The 20,273-nt window shown below is 37.5% G+C and overlaps 1 protein-coding gene across 3 annotated transcripts in view; it reads right to left on the bottom strand.

The window, feature by feature from the left end:
* The window catches only part of LOC132774803 (ethanolaminephosphotransferase 1-like), a 59,501-nt gene that overhangs the window by 29,192 nt on the left and 10,036 nt on the right, over positions 1–20,273 (bottom strand). Inside the window, exons 1-5 of one of the 3 annotated variants that reach the window (XM_067467431.1) lie at positions 13,042–13,300; positions 8,360–8,428; positions 2,472–2,580; positions 2,005–2,079; positions 334–602 (exon numbers count right to left, since the gene is read on the bottom strand). In XM_067467431.1, the coding sequence (XP_067323532.1) occupies positions 334–602; positions 2,005–2,079; positions 2,472–2,580; positions 8,360–8,428; positions 13,042–13,068 (549 nt within the window). In that variant the 5' untranslated portion in view covers positions 13,069–13,300. Of the gene's footprint in view, positions 1–333; positions 603–2,004; positions 2,080–2,471; positions 2,581–8,359; positions 8,429–13,041; positions 13,301–20,273 lie in introns of those variants that run through there. The other 2 variants (XM_060775269.2, XM_060775270.2) reach the window with 2 other exon arrangements.

Genomic DNA, 20,273 nt, shown 5'->3' with positions numbered 1-20,273 from the left:
GGTTATTAAGTCTAAAAATTGAAACTATTGCTTTGAATAATTATATCTGGTTATATACCCCTAGAGATTCTACTCTAAACGTTTTTTGGCTCTTCTCTAAAAGGTCATGCTTTTCTTAAAAGTTATGAACTTCAAAAGATGTTTCTTCCAAAAGATTTTGAATGCCATTTTCCAAAAGGAAAAAAAAACATAATCCATAATTTTTGTCTGAAAATGTGCACTCGATTTATACATGAGGTTGACTTATTCATGAGTATACATGAGTAAGTAGTAATTCCCTTTTATTGTGATACTGTTATACAATATTAATGTTATAATATTGTAAGTACTTACCACTTGGCTTACATCATATCCCCATGGTAGAAAAAGAACTCCTGTGTTGTATTTTTCCCAGTGCGAAAACATAAAATTTAACAAGATGACACTTAATGCCAAATACATGGTAAAGACAGTACTTCCAGATTTCCTATTTGTACGGGAGCACATGGAATAAAAGGAGAGAGCAAGAACTGAGGAGGCCCAGCTGTCTAGTCCATGATCAAACAACTCTCCCAGAGGTGTACTGGACTGAGTCCTTCGAGCATGTTTTCCATCTATAGAATCTAGAAAGGAACAAAAAAAGAACTTGAAGCAGATGGAAAGCAACATACATCTGAGATACTGGCTTCATCTTTTGCTTTCTGAATTAGTTCTTTTAGGTTCATGCTTTCAAACTGCTGTGAATGTTTATGGCAGTGGTTCTCAACTTGTGGATCCCCAGGCGTTTTAGCCTACAACTCCTAGAAATCCCAACCAATCTACCAGCTGTTAGGATTTCTGGGAGTTGAAGGCCAAAACATCTAGGGACTCGCAGGTTGAGAACCATTGGTCTATGGTAATTAGGAGTATATTTAATTATTCACTTTTTTTATGTCACTGGAAAAACTGGGGGTTTATCACTATCATCATTTCTCCATTAATTCAGATTTAATATGGAATCTCTAGACAAGGCCCAAGGGCTGGATACAGCCCTCCAAGGTCATTTACCCGGCCCTCACTCAGGGTCAACCTAAGTCTGAAATGACTTGAAAGCACACAACAACAACAATCCTATCTCATCAGCCAAAATCAGGTCCACACTTCCCATTTAAATACTAAGAAGTTTATATTTGTTAAAAATTTTCTTCATTTTAATTATTGTATTGATTTTAAGTGTGTTTTGCAATACAAATAAGATACGTGCAGTGTGCATAGGAATTCATTCACGCTTTTTTCAAATTATAATCTGGCCCTCCAGCAGTTTGAGGGACTATGACTTGGCCCTCTGTTTAAGAAGTTTGAGGACCCCTGCTCTAGAAAGATATGCATCCCTAATGTGAGATAAATCACTGCTTCTTAAACTGTGGGTCTCGACCTCAAATGGGGCCTTCTTCGCCAGGCCGTTGGGAATTGTGGGAGTTGAAGTTCAAAACACCTGGAGGGCTGAAGTTTGCCCATGCCTGGTTTAACCTATTCCCTCCGTCTCTCAAAGGATCCATAAATTCATTCTGCTCTCCCTACACTCTCATCCACCTTAGAGCTTGGGCACAAAACCAATGCAAGGTCATTTTGATCCTGAAATTAGTAATGTTTCTGCTGTGATATTTACACAGACTTAAAAAAATAAAGAAACACAACTTTGACTGCATGGGACACTTTTATATACCCAGGTGAACTACAAAGGCTTTGTTTCTGAGATAATCCCATTAGTGGTCTGACCAGATTAGGGTAGTGGGGAGGACCTCAGCCACCGGCGAACTGAACACCTCTGGAGAGGGACCAGCTGCAGCAGCAACATAAAGAATGTTGTTGTTTAGAAAGTAAAACCCACTGGTTTTCTTTGTCATCATGGAATTCACCTGTTTGACCAGCAAGCTAGAGCAAAAAGTCATCTTGTTCTAATGAAACACATAGAGAGGAACATGTTCAGACACACAGCTTTCATTAAAGATACAACTTTGTATGGTATTTCTGATCATACTTTACCTAAAGTATAAGCACAGAAGGTGACGAAACCACCAAACACCCAAACCCATGTCGGAATCAACCCAGGACTGGAAGCTGCCCAAAGGAAAAAGAAACAGCGATTAAAATACTGAAATATCTGCTTCAGACATGTTTCTCTATTTCCTTTTGGGGAAATCGAATATGCTATACCTGGTTAATTTCTTGATTGTTCCGTTTGAATTATTATTCACAATGTCACATTGTCAATAACTTAATACAAATTTTATTTATTTACTATATTTCTACCCTGCTCTATCTAAAAAGAGTTTCTCTATGAAGAACCTAACCTCAGTCCTTACATCGCCTTGTCAGTTTCTGTCTTTTAAAAAAATCCACGCCGGACAATATATGCCAATATCATACTCAGGTATGTTAATTATTTCACAGTTCTTTTATAAAAGCACATTCTATCATTCAGTTTTTCAAAAACAGTTGAATGGTGTTACCTGATGCAGTGTAGTCCCAGTCGTAAAAGGATAATATAAAAAAATTAATTAAAATCATCAAAAATCCAATGAAGGTTAAAAGATTTGGAGCAATCCACAAAGGCACTATCTGTGGGATTAAAAAAAGAGAGAAAATGGGATTGGTGAGTTGTAATTTGAAAACCTAGTTACTTTGTCTGAAGAGGTAGAGTAAAGATTAAAAGGCGGCACCACTACATCTTGGTAGTTTAATGAAAAGCAGATGGTAGTATCTTCAACTTGTTCCCAGTATCCAGTACAGAAAGTCCCTGAGTTACAAACATCCAACTTACAAATGACTCATAGTTAAGAACGGGGGTAAGACAACAGGAAGTGACAGAAATCTACCCCTAGGAAGTAAAATTAACTTCTGAAAGAATTATCAAAACACAAAGTGTTGGTTTTGACCTTTAAAGCCCTACATGGTCTAGGTCCAGGTTGCCTAAATGGTTTAGGTCCAGGATATTTGAAAAACCGCATCTCCTCTTATAAACCCACTTGGACACTGCAGTTAGCGGAGGAGGCCCTACTCTCAGTCCCACCCACACCTCAAGTACGGCTAGTGGGAAGAAGAGAGAGGTCCTTCTCTGTGATTACATCCCACCTCTGAAGTGCCCTCTCTAAAGAAATAAAAACGTCCCCTTCCCTCCTCTCCTTCAAAAAACAATTAAAAACCCACTTGTGCTCTATCATATGGAGAGGAGGAGAACTAGAGAATGACAGTCAACTGATATACCTCTGACCGGATATTATCATTGCACTCTGGCTGGCGCTATGGACATTATTGCAATTATAGTCAATTTTAAATCTTTTAATGAACCTTTGGGAGCTCTGCAAATTGAGGTTCATGATTTTATGGTTAGATATAATTTTACTGTTTATTGTTTGTGTTTAAATCTTATGCTATAATTAGTTGTTCTATATTGGTTTGCTTTGGGATTGGGTGGGTCATTAGTGTATTTATGTTTGTACTTGTCTTGAGGCATTGACTGTTTGCCTTTGTGTTTTCGTTTGTTGGAATCTGCTAGGAAAGGAAGGGAGGAATACAAATAAAGTCATCATCATCATCATCATCATCATTATTATTATTATTATTATTATTACAGGATTGCCTTCTCCAGTACAATTCTTCCCGAGCACTTAGGTCCTCTTGGGGGCGGCTACTCCAACCGGCCAGAACACAAATGGCAACCGTCACCCATCAGCCACCCCAAGACTGCGGAATGATCTGCTGGAAGAGTTCCAACAGCTAAATGAGTTGTCGGAATTTAAAACCCATCTGAAGATCTATTTCTTTTGGCAGGCCTACCAAGCCAGTTTTAATCATGAATGTTAAACTCACATCCTGTGTATTAATCTTTGTTCTGTGTATTTTAATATGTATTTTATAGAAATACATTTTAATATGTGTATCTTGCAGAATGTTTTAGATGACTCTGTGTGTTTTAGAATGCACTCATGCCAGCCACATGACCTTGGAGGTCTATGGACAACATCGGCTCTTCAGCTTAGAAATGGAGATGAGCACCACACACCAGAGTTGGATACGACTTCACAATGTCAGGGGGAAACCTTTACCTATGTGTGTTGTAATGTTGATGTAACCCACCTTGAGTTATGAGGAGAGGTGGATAAGAAATAAAATCATCATCATCACCATCACCATCATGGGGGAAGCTGTCTCAATTGAAGTTTTATTTCCAATCCTTGTTTCCACAACAAGCCATTTTTTTTCAAAATCCAATCATCACAGGGATAGAAAATAAGGTGAAATCTTCTGAACAGGGGCACAGACAACAAAACAAACACCACAGGGGTGTTAAATCTTCCCTATCCAAAGAGATATATATGCTAGAGTTACATTTAAAAATGTACCTGTTCTGACTTACATACAAATTCAACTTAGGAACAAACCTAGAGAACTTATCTTGTTCATAACTTAGGGACTGCTTGCACTATGATCAGAATACTGCTATGTACTTCCATATATCTAAGTTTCCCTTACACATTCTGAGGTCCTTTTTCATGTACTGTGGAGGTTGCATAACCTTTTTTCTTCTACAGTACCCAAGCCCCCTTGAAGGCACATTTCACAGTGAGCAGGTGGGATTAGAGAAGTATCTGGCTACATCTGCAAAACCCAACATGAGCACTGAGATTTGATGAGGTCTTTCTAGAGTGTCAAGCTATCTCAGAACTACCTGTCCAACACACATTTTGGTATCTTGAATATTTGCCCTGATGATTCCAAAAAATGGCACCAGTTTTCCTCTATCAGAGTTAGTTTTTGAGATACAGAATATATGAGATATATCAGTCTCCATCTGCTCACCCATAATAAATCATGATAATCATATCCAAGAGACTAGAGCTGATGCAATTTCCGAATCAGAAATAGGGCTAAAAACCAAGATACTAAAATTTGTTTTTGTTGGGCCATGTTATCACTGTGTCAGGCTTGTCTGCTTAAGGATATACCTAGATATTTTGTAGACCCTGCCTGTTTGCCACAAATTATAGAATAATTGTATGGGTCAGCATCACAGGCATTTCAGTAAGTTAAGGGTAGCAAATACAGCTGGGTGTAGTATAGACTCACGAGTGAATATTTACACTACATCAAGGGGATGTAATTTTGAGGCCAATAAATGTACCTGCAAACTCTTTAATTCTTTAAATTCTGAAGGAAAGAGGAGATACATGCAGATATGGTACCATCAAATATAGTAGCATGTTTTTAAATTAGTAGCCTAATGCACCTACTTCAGCTGAATAAAGACTTTTCTCAAATATCAAATCTAGACTTTACTGTAAGAGTTACTACTTTTACCAAAAATTACCCATTGTTCACTTTTACTTTTTTCTTTCATTCTTCTTTTTTTTTTATTTACTACAGACAGGCAATATCTCTTATTATAATTGTGTGGCAATTGATTGCACGATGCCTTTTTAACCAGATTTTTTAACCAAAATGAAATGAATCTGCTGCAGGAAGAAACCAATGTTCAAAAGGGAAAAGACCAGGGAACTAGGAAATGTCACATCCAATTGAGTTCGAGGTTGTGGATAACGTACTGGAGGGAGAAAGTAGAACAGTCTCTGTTACATTGCCCTGATTCTACCTCATTTTCTCAGAATATGTGGTGATAAACTATGAATGGAGGCCTTGATTCTGGTAAGTGTAATTTATGACAGAAATCATGGTAAATAATTAACTAGTTCACGATATGGTCACAAATGTGAGTGTATCACCCAGAGCTTTCTAGGCCAAGTCAGTGGTTTTGAGAACTGTGGAGAAATTCTATACAAATATAATGGCCAAATGAGGTCATGCCTCCCTTATCTAATAAAACACATCTGCCCAACATCACAAAACCAGGCTGGGCATTCTATTGTTTTATTAGGGTTCATTATGCCTTTTTCAGACATGTATCATAGGCATTATTGCAGCTGCTTAAAATTATTATGCAAGGTTTCAACATACTATGATCTTGCTTGCTTAGGACTTCTTGAAAATCTTGCTACTTGTCTTTTACCTGAGCAATGGCAGGAAAAATCCAGGTGTTCCTAGATGATAATGAACATCATCCATATATGTCTAAATCAGAAATTATGTTGGACTTCAAATTCCCAGCCGTTCTAAGCTACCATTGCCAATAATGAGTTTCTAGGAGTGGGAATCTGACAGCATTTGGAGGACTCCATTATTCCCACTTCCCTTTCAAACAAAAACTGCAAGTTTGATTAAAAAGAAAACCTCCACTCAATCTTTTTAAGCTGAGGATGTCAAAACCTAGTGTCTTATGGAGGATCTACTTGAGAAGTTTCAAACGTAGTGTTAAGCGACTGCTATTCAAGAAAAATCAGCAGCATTTTTTTAATTTGTTGGATATGGGATAAAAATCTAAAGATGACTGTGGACAACATAAAAACAATCATAGAAACATAGAATCATGCAATTGGAAGAGACCTCGTGGGCCATACAGTCCAACCCCTTGCCAAGAAGCAAGAAAATCGCATTCAAAGCAACCCCAACAGCTAGCCATCCAGCCTCTGTTTAAACGTCTCCAAAGAAGGAGCCTCTACCACACTCCAGGGCAGAGAGTTCCACTGCTAAACAGTTCTCACAGTCAGGAAGTACTTTCTAATGTTCAGGTGGAATCTCCTTTCCTGTAGTTTGAAGCCATTGTTCCACGTCCTAGTCTCTAGGACAGCAGAAAACAAGCTTGCCCCCTCTGCTCTGCGACTTCCCCTCACATATTTATACATATGGTCTAGACACAATGAAGTTTTCTATATAGAACAGCATCACTCTTGACATTCATACTTAAAGTGTGCCAGATCTCTGGTGGACAAATAGAAACCATGGCTATGAGCAAATTTTATCAGTAGCAAGTTTAGCAACTGATAAATCAATTGTACTACTGTTGTATCGGCTGTATCAGTTGAACTCAATTGTTAGTCCAGCTAAAGTAAACTCCTTGAGCCTATGTGACATATTTATGTATTAATTTACTAATCGATTATGGATTCTCTGGATACTGTACAATTAGGAGTGAACAAATATGATGCAGGCCCTTTTGTTGATACAATAGCATTTTCTCATTTGAAGCATTTGCTGGTGCAAAACATAACTTGCTCTTCTCTCTCATAAATGCACACTTATATATTTTTCCTGACCTCAATTTCTTCCCACACAGCTTCCCTGGAGGACAGAAAATAGCATATTGTGGTTGTTCCTTTCACAGAAGATCCTCACCCCTCCCTTCTATCCTGTTGCTGATTAAAATACCTTGGGATGGTGAAAGAGATATGAGATTAGTAATGAGATGAGTGGATAAATGTGGGAGTTGTTCCTAAAATACCTCAGGCTCCTACATTTTCCAACCAACTTGCAATTCTGCTATCCTTGCTTATCTGTCAGTGTGAAAAAGAAGGCATTCCAGGGCCATACGCACTGTTACTCTAAGATGTTCTCTCCCACATTACCTTCTGAATTAGATGATAACTGTGATAAAGGAAGACGAAAGCAGAACTTTGAGGTGTCAGGTAGAACTAAGCTTGCAGTACGTACAAATACATGTTTCTTTCAGAGGCCCCTTCTTTAATTGTCATTTCAAACAGAACATAAAGAGACAGACTGGTGGGAGACAGACTGCATTGGATAATACAGAACATTGGATGAGAGAAGGTTGGATAAGCAAGACTCTACTGTAGCACTGTTTGGTAACCTATGTATATATTTAACATTAAAAAACAGAAATGATCCAGTTTATCTTTATACTCTAATGTCTTCTGTAGTGTTCAGGACTGCTCTCACTTCTGATAGCTGTGATGATGATACATAACCTCATTCATACAAAAGTGTGGCCTCTCACAATTCCCCATGGTAAAAACATCCCTGATGGTACACTACATCTGTTTAGCATGGAAAAGTCAAAAATATTCCTTCTTGCTAAAGATGGCAGATTTAAGAACAAACTTTTATAAACCTATCAAGCAATGAAGTCATTGTGTCTCTTAATCTTTGTCTTGCTAGTCAAAACTATAATTGCCAGTGCAAATGTTAACATAATGCACAGATAGAATTCTCTCTAATGGGCTCATGAAATATCAACAGGTAGCAAATGTCTATCCGTCCTGACAGAAAACTCTACTGTGCCGTTCTTTATGAGCAATGCTGACTTGTATGATCCTGCTGTTTCCATCTACGGTCTACCCCATCTTTAATCTTCTTATTGCACTCTTGACCTATTTGAAACAATAGTGTTGATAGCTATGAAAATGATACCACAATTCAAACAGTAATTATAGTAATTACCTGGTCAATACATTTGACATAATGAACTCTCACACAGTGAGATTCTTACCTTAACTATTCTATCCCATAATGGCTGCATAATATGGACGGATAAAGGATTTGTGTCCACAGCACTGTACTGGAGAAAAAATAAAGATACATTTATATCAAAGTAAAATATTTTCAAGATATATTTCATGCACATAGTAACAGCCAACAGCTTGCCAAATGATAGTCCAACCTCATTCATTCTGCTTTCTACTATTCCAGTGGTTCTCAACCTGTGGGTCCTCAGATATTTTGGCCTTCAACTCCCAGAAATCCTAACAGCTGGTAAACTGCCTGGGATTTCTGGGAGTTGTAGGCCAAAACATCTGGGGACCCACTGGTTGAGAACCGCTGTACTATTCAGAAAACAGCAGCCTGCTCATGAGCAACACAGGGTCCAGACCCTCATAGTGGATCCCCAGGGGGTGTTTAACACTGGTCAATATCCCTGTAGCTAGGTCTTCTTGCCATGAAGGTTCTCCCTGTTGCCAAACACTAACAAGAAGCTTTAACACACAATAATTCATGGTCAAAAGTCCCCATTAATTACAGACTTCTAATACCGCTAACTGACCTCTGCTGAACACCTTTCAACATTTTTCTCATTCACCTCTGTCAGCAGGAAAAGTATCTTCTGTAGGAGCCCCCCCCCCAACTTATATTACTGATTTTTCCCATGTACATTATTATAAAGGTGACATTAAAGTAAACAATGAAGTAGATACCCAGATGCACCCGTCCTACAGACACAGTAGAGCCAATGTGGTATAATAGTTTGAGTGCTGGGTTATGAATTGGGAGACCAGAGTTTAAATCCCTGCTCAGCCATGGAAACCTAATAGGTGACCTTAGGGAAATCACACTACCACAGTCTCAAAGGAAGGATTAGAGTTGGCTTACAATGGAAATGACTGGAAAACAAACAACAGCAAGCAAACAGACACAAATATTCCAAAAATATGGCACCACTAAACATTGCTCCCAAGGAATTATCAATTTTAATTCAAAGTTACTTTATCATGGCTCTCTTCAAAAGTCTTTCACAGAACCAGAAGGCAGCACATGTTATATTATCTTGATAGCTGACTTGTTTACATAAAGGAAGCTGAGCTATAACAAATTTCCCCAGGTTCCATAGGTAACACTTAAGTGAGGATTTGAATTCAAGTCTAAAATCAGCCGAAAATCAGATAAATGATCCGCTACAAACTGATAAAAACTTACTTCAGTTAGACCCATGGAAATGTGGTTTAGAGCCTGCCTTATGACACAGTAAACTGTCATTTCCCATCATGGCTATTTCCTGCAATATTGTGAGACTCCCAAAACATTTTCTGTCATATGAGCCCTCTGTGATTAACATTAGTATAATTCAGTAGAAAATGCCTTAGGAGGCAAAATGTGCCATTCAAATGTGCATATTCTGAAATATATCAAAAGAATGAAAGACCCTTGTTCAAAGATCCAGAAATGTTAACTGCAGCATTTTAGTTTTTGAAATATATTGACATTTATAAGGTGGTTACCTATTAAAGGAAAACCAACATTTCTCCTTTCTTTTTCAATCCATAAAGATGAAGCAATTTCTGACAGCAAATCCAAATTTGAGCTAAATTTTTATTAAAAGAAAACTAAGGACAGTGAAGGTCAGTGCGAGTCAAAGTGGTGGCCGCAGGGATGTGAGCCATTTGTTGCCATTCCTGATGAGTTTCCAGAAAAGAAAGAAACTACTAGCATCTTGCCTGAGCAACACTGGAGTAGAGGAATGTGAATAGATTATTTTTGCACATTTTCCCTAATCCATTATGAAATGGTGACTAATAGTGCTTCTTATAGTAAACAGCATCTGTGTAAATGCTCTTATTATTTGGCAGTTGAACGCATGATGGAGTAAATATTTAAAAAAAAAACACCCATCTTTCTAATAGTTCCAGTTTTAGAGTTGATCAGGCTTAAGACTGAGTCAATAAACTCAGCCAGTCTTGCCAATACAATTGGCTGTCCACACTGGAAAGTTTAACTGTTGTAGATTTATTAATACGTCCTCTCTATTAATTTTCTGAATCAGCACCCTCAAATAACCAAACCGATTCTAAAGTTGACCAAAAACTGATTTGTAACCCTTTTGCTACTAGTCAAGTGGTCCCTGGTCCAAAAAAAAAAAAGTTAGAGTCACTGCTGTATATGTTTGTGTGAAAAGAGAAAAGTGTGCATAAATAATATATTTACATTCCTCTATGTTTGTGAGATCAGAGAATCACATGATGTAACACAGAATTTTCCATTTATTTATTTCCTTTATCTTTATTTCACCTTCCTCCCAATATAGGGACTCAAGGCAGCTAACAATACATATCTAGCATACATCAGCACCAGTTTCTACAGAAGACATGCCAAAATAATAAATATGTCTGTTGCTTCATCCCACTTGCTTCCAAGAATTTCAATATACAGGCATTCCTCAAGTTACAAACATCTGACTTACAAACAATTCATAGTTAAGAAACGGGGGTGAGACAACAGGAAGTGAGAGTAATTTACTCTTAAGAAGGGAAATTCACTCCTGAAAGCGTTACCATGCAGAAAAGGTATCTCCACTGAACCAATCCTTGTTTCCACAACAAGCCAAATGTTTCAAAATCCAATTATCACAGGGACAGAAAATGAGGGAAAATCTTCTGAACAGGGGCACAAACAGCAAAACAAACACTACAGGGGTGTTGAACCTTCCCTATACTACCCAAAGTGTATATTCAACTTAAGGACAAACCTACATAAGCCATCTTGTTTGTAACTTGGGGACTGCCTGTACTCTTGGTTTGAGGGCATAGGTCATTTTTATACAGAGTTATGATTACATTAACATGTGACTCTTCAAAGCAACCTATACAATAAAAACTGGTCAATTTGGATTCCTCCCAGTGCAAAGGTAAATTACAAATAAAAATCATGAACAAATATAATTAATAAAATGAGCATATTTTATGGTGTGTGGTGATGATGGCTAATGAAACATTTTTATTGTTTGCAATGAATCAGTACATTCATTGTGAATGTAAGCAGGCAGAGTCATAAATATCAGTCAGTCAGTAACCTTTATTTCGGTCAACAAACCTTCGACTGAAAGTAGTCATAAATATGAAGCTTAAAATAAAAGCTCAAGTGTGGATTGCTATGATTACCATTGATGTTAAAATTCTATGTAGGTCCTGCCGATTACTGAGGCACTCTTTCTGGACATGTTGTCTCCAAAAAGGACCGTGGATTCATGCCCAGTGCACTGTGCCCAATTAACACACAGGGTTGGAGAATGAAAATTGAAGCTGTTATTCTCAGTGAATGTAAATGGGCTCTTTTGGAGAAACCTAAAAGAAACCTTAATGAAAGCTGTTTAGACACTAAAAATGTGCTGGAATAAATACGCTAATCTAAGGCCACATTTAACAAAGACAGTCTGCTCAGCAAAGTTGAGTGATGTGACTCAACATGCAAAAAAGCAGCACTGACTTCAAAGTAATAGGACTAACTGCAAGGTAATACCATTCACATAATACAGCTGTTTCAATGAGTCAGTCTAAAAAGCAAAGTCTTCCTAATCCCTTCCCTAATTCTCAGATACTTGTGTCAATATATACTTGTTACTCTGGTCTGGGGATATCTATACTGTACCCAGGTAATAACAACTCACTGTCTATGCAGTAGAGGTTTGCAGGAAGCTCTTCCTGCCTAAAGCCAAATTACTCTAGTAGCAAATGGGTAAAAAAAGTCAAGAAAATGCTTCATTGGGAAGCATTTGACAACAGAATTCTGTGTCATTCTGTGTCAATAAATGAATTAGTGTATTCTGCATAATACCAGTAAAATTAAGGAGGTACACAGCATAAAACCACATTCTCCTGTACATAATATAACTCTGAACTTTTTATCTTATTCACACCCACAGGTCTCTTGAATGTTTGCATTAGCACTGGTGCTGATATAAATTCAGACATGTTTGTGTGGCAGGATACTGGAAGTAGTTTATCTGATAGTTATCTTAGGGCTGTATACTTCTTAGAAAGAAGGAATTTCAGTTTTCTGACACATACCTCTGTGTAGACCATTGGAAAAACAGCTTGTTGGGACACACCTCGCTAAGGACCATTGGAAAAACAGCTTTCTAGGAGTATACCTGGCTGTAGCTCGCTAGAACCAGGATCACAGTTGTGTGTGTGTGTGTGTAAAAGGAGTGGCTTGAGAAACTGCAAGTCACTTCTGATGTGAGAGAATTGGCCATCTGCAAGGATGTTGCCCAGGGGATGCCCAGATGTTTGATGCTTTACCATCCTTGTGGGAGGCTTCTCTCATGTCCTTGCATGGGGAGCTAGAGCTGATAGAGGAAGCTCAACCCTCTGTCCCCAGATTCAAACCACTGATTTGTCAGTCAGCAGTACTGCCAGGACACAGGTTTAACCCATTGCACCACCGTGGGCTCCTAGGATCACAGTGATATACTGACAAAGCAAGGAGTTGAGATACCACAGATGGTGGGCAGAAGTAGGAGTTTGGGGGAAGATTCTTACTTAAGGACTCTCAAAAGGTGTTGTCACATGCAATGCCAAGTGGCAGTTTGCTTTCTGATGGGAGAGGTTCACCATAGTTACTTTATTGAAGGCTTCCTCTAAACTAGAGCCAGCTCTGTGTCTGTCCTGTTACTTCACATACCATTTGTATACTTCCAGCCATCTTCATGATGCTTCACGTGCATTGTCTTCTAGCATGTGAAGCATGCCCTCTTCTTGTCAATGTCCTTCTTCAATTGCTTTTCTCAGAACTGGATACAGCATTATTATTATTATTCCAGGTGAAGAGGAATGGTCAAAGCAAAATAGAGTGGGACTAAGACTTTCCTCGATCTCAACACTAGACTTCTATGGATCCAGCTGAGAATCGCATCGGCTTTTCCAGTTTTGTTGTTATTATTAATCTCAGTCTTCATCTGAATTGATTTGGTTTCTTCCAGAAGGCTTTGGCCACCTCACTATTTGGAATTGTGCTTCTTAATGGCAACACCATTGTATTTTTTCACACTGAATTTAAAAATTGTATACACACAAAACAAGAGTTTTTGAGTGTGTTGGGCAACTGCTATCGTCCAGTTTTTCTTGGCCTGCAAGAAATTACTCTAATATGCTAGCTGGAAGGAGCTGGTAGGAGTCGTAGGCCAGAAACATTTGATGGATCACAATTGTCCACTCCTGCTTCAAATGATCTCTTATCCATGCCTCTGCAGATAGATAGATAAAACACTATATGGTTGTGATTCCAAACAGAACTTCTCATTTCACCAATTTCACCATTCAGTGTTGTTTATTGACAAAACATATAATCATGTTTCAAATAATACATGCACAGAAAGTTTAGCGTGGGTCCCTTTTCTAAACTAGATATGACAGTAATCTTCACATCACATCAGACAAAGGATTTATTTACACCAAAAATATCCACTTGGCATCATATTTTCCTTGTTCACATTGACCATACAGGATCCCATTAACACCATACATGTTGCGGTGATAGCTGGCAACACACCCCTGATGAACTTATTACCCTATTAGCGGGCAGTCTGCTTTTCTAATGTTTTGCATTATTTTTGAGCAATGGTTATAAATTTTCCATTTTCCCCCATCATGCATGCAAATAAATATTTCCTGTTAAGCGGATGTGCGTTAATACTGATATTCAAATATTTGCACACCTAAATCTTCTTTTTGTTTAAATTCAGCCTGGGGAAGAACGGCTTCCTAGTGGGGATGCCTACTTTCCACCAATAATTTATGTTGCTCATTAACTCCTCCTAAACTACACAACCAAATGATGCATCTTGAGGGGTGGCCAAATGCCTAAACATCCAATTTTTTCTGTAAAAACTCAAAAAAGCCCAAAGAAATGTATTGCAAATGAATCATTACAGCTTTCAAGAGTCAGGATCAGAATTCCCACAAGGCAAGTACAACTTTTTTAGTCCATGGAAGCCCGTTCTACACAGCTGGATAAAATCCAGATTATCTGCTTTGAACTGGATTATATGGCAGTGTAGACTCAGATAATCCAGTTCAAAGATTATAATGTGGATTATCTGGATTATATGGCAGTGTAGAAGGGCCCATAGACAAGTTCTTGGTTCCCTTGAATATGATCTTCTTATTATTATTCTGTTCTTATTCATGCTACTCAACTGTCTAAGCACTATGCAGATGTTGAAAAACATTGCTGTCTCTGCCTCCGGGACTAACAAATTATTAAACACTAAAAAGCACACCATACTCACATACATACTGTACCTTTTTTACTCTGTTATTAATTGCTACTAGATTACAACTGGCTTTTAGCTACAGTAACCTTCCATTCAGAACCCTTTCAGACAGGCCCTCTATCCCAGGATTTGATCCCAGGTTTTCTACTTTAAACTGGGTTATATGAGTCCACACTGTCAGATAATCTGGGATAAAAGAGAAAAATTGGGATGTGGGACCTTTCTGGAAGGGCCCTCTGACGGAAGTTGTCAGAATGCTTTGCTAGGTTCTTAGGGCCTTTCCACACAGTCATATAACCCAGAATATCAAGGCAGATAACAGCACAATATCTGCTTTGAACTGGGTTGTCTGAGTCCATACTGCTATATAATCCAGCTCAATGTGGATTCTATATAGCTGTATGGAAGGGTCTAAGATCCCATGATGAGAAAATTTACAATTATTTTGAAATGTGTTATTACCTATGGATCTGAAACAATAATGAATAAGGTAGATGACCAGCTTCTGAAAGACCCAAACTACTGTATGTGCCAAAGTCAGCTGTCACAATAAACATGGGGACTATTGAACTAGTTCTCAGTGTGTCAAAGTTCAGTCTGGAAATCCCTGGAGCATAAAAACAAAACAGCAAGAAATAAACTCTACTTAGGGCCCAGCCTATTAGGACGACAGGGAGATATTTAGATTATTCTAGAAAATATTTAAACAAATTCCCACCCACCCATATCTATATGATCTTTTGAGCTGTTTTTCTTTTTCCTGCTTTGATATTGGCAGTAGTAGTTTTGGAACAGAACAAGTAATACAGTTCTCTAAACAGTTTAATGCTAGCCCCCACCACAAGAGAAATACAGAGGCCCCTTCCACATAGTTGAACTATGTGGAAGTCCGCATTGAACTAGATTATATACTGGTGTGGACTCAGATAATCCAGTTCAGAGCAGATATTGTGGATTATCTGCTTTGATATTCTTGTGATTGTAACTGTTTTTCTGATGTTATTGATGATTTTAATTTGTTTTCATTTTATTTTATTGTGTATGTTTTACTTTGTATTCTCAGGCTTGTCCCCATGTAAATCAGCCCAAGTCCCTTTGGGGTGATGGTGGCGGGGTACAAAAATAAAATATAATAATAATAATAATAATAATAGTCTGGGTTATATGACTGTGTGGAAGGACCTACAGAAAAAGAGAGACAAAGATCACTGCTACATTCTCAAATAATCCAGATTATCAAAGCAGACAATCCAAATTATCTGTTTGAATTGGATTATATGAGTCTACACTGCCATATAATCCAGTTTAAATTGGATAGTCTGGATTTTGTATGCCATGGTAGAAAGGGCCAAAAAGACATGAAAGAGAGACAGCAAGAGACTAGGAATTTGATAGGCAATTCTATGGTATACTTCCCCAGAAGTTATCATAGAACTGCATTGGCCTACCTAGTAGATTTCTCTCCTCCCCAGGTCCTCTAATTTAATTCTATGATATGCCTGTACCAGAAGTCATGTTGCTGTCATTTATGTGGTTTCAGGTAACCATCGTCTGGCCTGGAGCCTATCCTCTGAGGAAATGGCAATATTGTTCTTGGTACAGACAAAATGTTAGCAGTGTGAGCTAGGCAGCTGAGTTTTTGAGACCTAGGCCTCTTCCACACAGCTGAATAAAATCCTACATTTTCTGCTTTGAACTGGAAAATATGGAAGTGTAGACTCAGATATTGTGAGATTTTCTGCCTTGATATTCTGGATTATATGACTGTATGGAAGGGCCCTCAGACGCTTAAAAAATTAGAATGGTTTGAGGACCATACTTTCATGGAATGCAATAACTTCAAGATGGTTTGCTTATGTAAATAAGAAAGCTGGGCTGTATTAAAGATAAAACATTAAGATATACGTATATGAAAAGAAAGAGACATGACATCAGCCGATTAAGAAATATCAGTCTAACAAGGAAAGACAGTGTAAGATGGGGAAAATAAAGGACTGTCTAGAATTCCTATGGTTTCTCCATCTATTCACTCTTCTATGTGCAAATGCATACATCTTTTAGTGCAAACTAGGATGAACTCCTACCCCTCCAATCCAAAAGAAACTCTTAAGACAGCTTGTCCAATATAGTGGCACACTAAGTTGTTGCCAACAGAATTTTCACAATACAATGCAATTTTGCTGTTAAACCTACTGGGTCCTCTCTGGAAGGGCAACGCTTCCCCAGTGTGATGAGGAATGCGTTGCTGAGAGGGAGCTGTGCACGGGGTGACAGATTTGTCCCGCTGCCCCTCTCCTTTTGCCATGATGCTTGGCGAAACGGGATGCTTCATCTGGCCTTTGTGATGAGGCCCGACTGATCAGGAATGCAAAGAAAGTGCTTAGCAAACAGGTATATATCTTATGAAGCAATGTTCTTAAGCAATATATTATTAAGAAATGTTATTAAGTTGATGCTAAGAGATTACTAAGTAATGATGCATTCAAATTATAGTGTAGAATTTCCAGGAATAGGGGCTCCTGACTCTTTGGGCCCTTCCACACAGCCCTATATCCCAGAATATCAAGGCAGAAAATCCCACATTTTCCATTTTGAATTGGAATATATGGAAGTGTGGACTCAGATAACCCATTTCAAAGCAGATATTGTGGGATTTTCTTCCTTGATATTCTGGGATATAGGGTTGTGTGGAAGAGACCATATTAATTTATTTACGACATTTATATGCTGCTTTTTCTCACCCTGAAGAGCAGCTTACAAGATATATATACATACAATATTTTATATTATTAGCATAGTACAATATCAGTATTATATTCAGTGTGCCTTCCGAGAATAGGGAAACTCCCAGCAATATGTCCCTAAATGCTCATTATTAGTGATTTAAGATTGTCTGCACACTCATTCCTCTTCAAAAACTTCTATCTCAGTTCCATGTCACCTTGTCATGCCTAGCCTTATTTTTAAAATTTTTAATTATTACATTTGGCCCAGCCATAGGTTTTTAAATGTGTCATGTTACTGTTAATGTTTATTGCTTATTTTTGCTTATGAGTTATTTATTGCTTTGTATTATTGTTGTTATTGTTTATTGTTGTACTGTGGGCTTGGCCTCATGTAAGCCACACCGAGTCCCTTGGGGAGATGGTAGTGGGGTACAAATAAAGTTATTATTATTAATAATAATAATATTATTATATATTACTATATTGTACTATACCATTATATTGTATTATTAGTAATATTACATGTAATATAAAATATATAATTATAATATCATATTATTAGTAGTAGTATAATAATAATCTTAGTCTCTGATCCCAAACAAAACCAAAGAATCACAGAAATCAGAAGGAAAAAACCAATTTAAACATAGTCAGAGGTATGGGAAAAAGAGGGACGCACAGAAAACAGAAATAAGACAGGGAACTCAGTTGTATACAAAAGTACACTTTTGTTGCTCCCACTACGAGAGACAATATGCCTCTGTATATCACTTGCCACAAGCAAGAGGATTCCATTGCTTCTGTGGGCTAAAGAGAGCAGTTTAACATTAGTTGTTGCATACATTGATTGTATCATAGAGCTCTTGCGTTGAATGGCAATTCTGTAGAACTGAATGTACAATGAATCATACAACAGTATCAGATGTACAACTCCACTTCCATGACCTTGATCTGAATGTGAACATTGCATATAAGATGAAAATGTCTAGCTGCGTCCCTAGAATATATGTAAAACAACAACTGAGTTCAAGCCATTGACTTCCCGTGAACAATTGGTTGGCTGTTGTATGAAAAGAAACTAGATTGTCATCTGATCCAGCAATTCGACACAATTGGCCTACTATTGCTTTGCTACCCTTCATCAGCTGAAAGTTTAACTGCTCTTTCTGTTGTGTCAGCATCTAGCTACAAGACCCAACCTAAAAAACCTTCCTAGGAAGCATGTCCAGCTTCCTTAAATATGTGAGTTTGCTAATTTAAAGAGAAACCAGTGCAAAATAACATGACTCAGATTGCCATTCTGCTTTGCCCAGCCGACTTCAAATTCAAAACAAATCCAACTGTTAATCGTGACTGTAAAGTATGAGAGAAAGCAACAGATCCTTCCTGATAAATATGGGCACTGAATTTTGCAGACACAGTGTCTGCTTGTTTGATACTGCTTATGTGGAACTATCATATTTGGAACTCAAATGACTCTCTTTAAGAACAATGGATCTCTCCTGCCCTTGGATCTTATTTATTATTTATTGTTATTTATTTACCTTATTTATATCCCGCCTTTCTCTACCCCAAAGGGAACTCTAGGTGGCTTACATATGGCACCTACACAGTGCATAAATAAGGCACTTATGACTTATAGTGACTTTCCAGAAGCATCTGTTTGGTTACAATGGACGGTAAACTAGATCGACATTAGAACTGAACCAATACAATACTAAATGGATAAATAGCATCTAGCACTGTCTTCATCAATGGGTTATGATATTAATAACTTAATATCCAAGTTACGTTGATCAGGAATTGCTACAGTGGGGAATGTTACTGATACAATTGTGAACAAGGGTCCATTTGCTGAATTTTTTCTTAAAGTAATGAAGTCTTATACAGAATATAATGTCAAAGACACAAAAAAGGACAGCCTGGCCCAAAAGACTTAAAGAAAATCAATACCCTATAGCGAGTGTTGTTGTTTTAATTATGCATGAAATGATACTACAGCAACAACAGAAAATGAGGTATTTCCTTCAAGGACAATACTATAAATAATATAGGAATAAAGTGATCTTAGGTACAGTGGTTGAAAAAAAATTCTTTCATATCTATTTTGGAAGGAAATCCTCCATAATTATCTTTCCAAAATTAAGCAACATCCCTATTTTTTCTTGTGGCTTTCTGCTATTATTGTACTTATTTATATTAAAATCGTTATTGTTTTCAGCTGACATCAAATACTTTGTGTGAGCCCCAGAAAATCCAAAGATAGAGTTACTTTAAAGTCACTATAAGTCATAAATAACTTGAAGGTCTCATAACAAGCAGCTATGATTTGCAGTTTTCATATTGTAAGTAAACCTTAAAAATTTTATTTACTAGTCTATCAAGAAGAAACCATATTTGATACTTCATAATGGAAGCACCCTGATTTTTTCAAAAGCCAAGATAAAAATTACTTAAAACAATTATCTTTCTAAGATTATTTGTAATCAGGCGTACAGAAATACCGTTTCTGCTTGGTAGGTTTATAAAGCACACCTTTGACATTACAAATCAGGAATGCCTGACCTGAAATTATTCATTTTGAGAATAGATTTGTGTCGAAACAGAAAATGACAGGATTAATTAAATATAGATCTATGTAAATTCAGAATGAAAAACCATTCTTATTTTTGACCTAGACTACAAAATAGGAGCTGCAAAAAAGAAAGTAAAAAGATCAAATGGAAACCACAGAAGATAAAAAAAGTTGAGTGGCAACCATGAAGTTGAGAACTTAAATTTGGGTGCAATTCTCATTTCACCAATGACAAAATGTGTTTGGTGTGAACAGTCAGATTGCACTAATTGGCCCGTACAGAGATAAAGTTAATGTAGTTTGGGACTGTGAAACTCAGTGGGACTGAAGACTGTTTAAA

Source organism: Anolis sagrei, chromosome 4 (genome assembly GCF_037176765.1).
Source record: "Anolis sagrei isolate rAnoSag1 chromosome 4, rAnoSag1.mat, whole genome shotgun sequence".
NCBI lineage: Eukaryota > Metazoa > Chordata > Lepidosauria > Squamata > Dactyloidae > Anolis > Anolis sagrei.
Note: the sequence above shows the minus strand (reverse complement) of the source record. Positions and strands in the feature narration are given on the sequence as shown.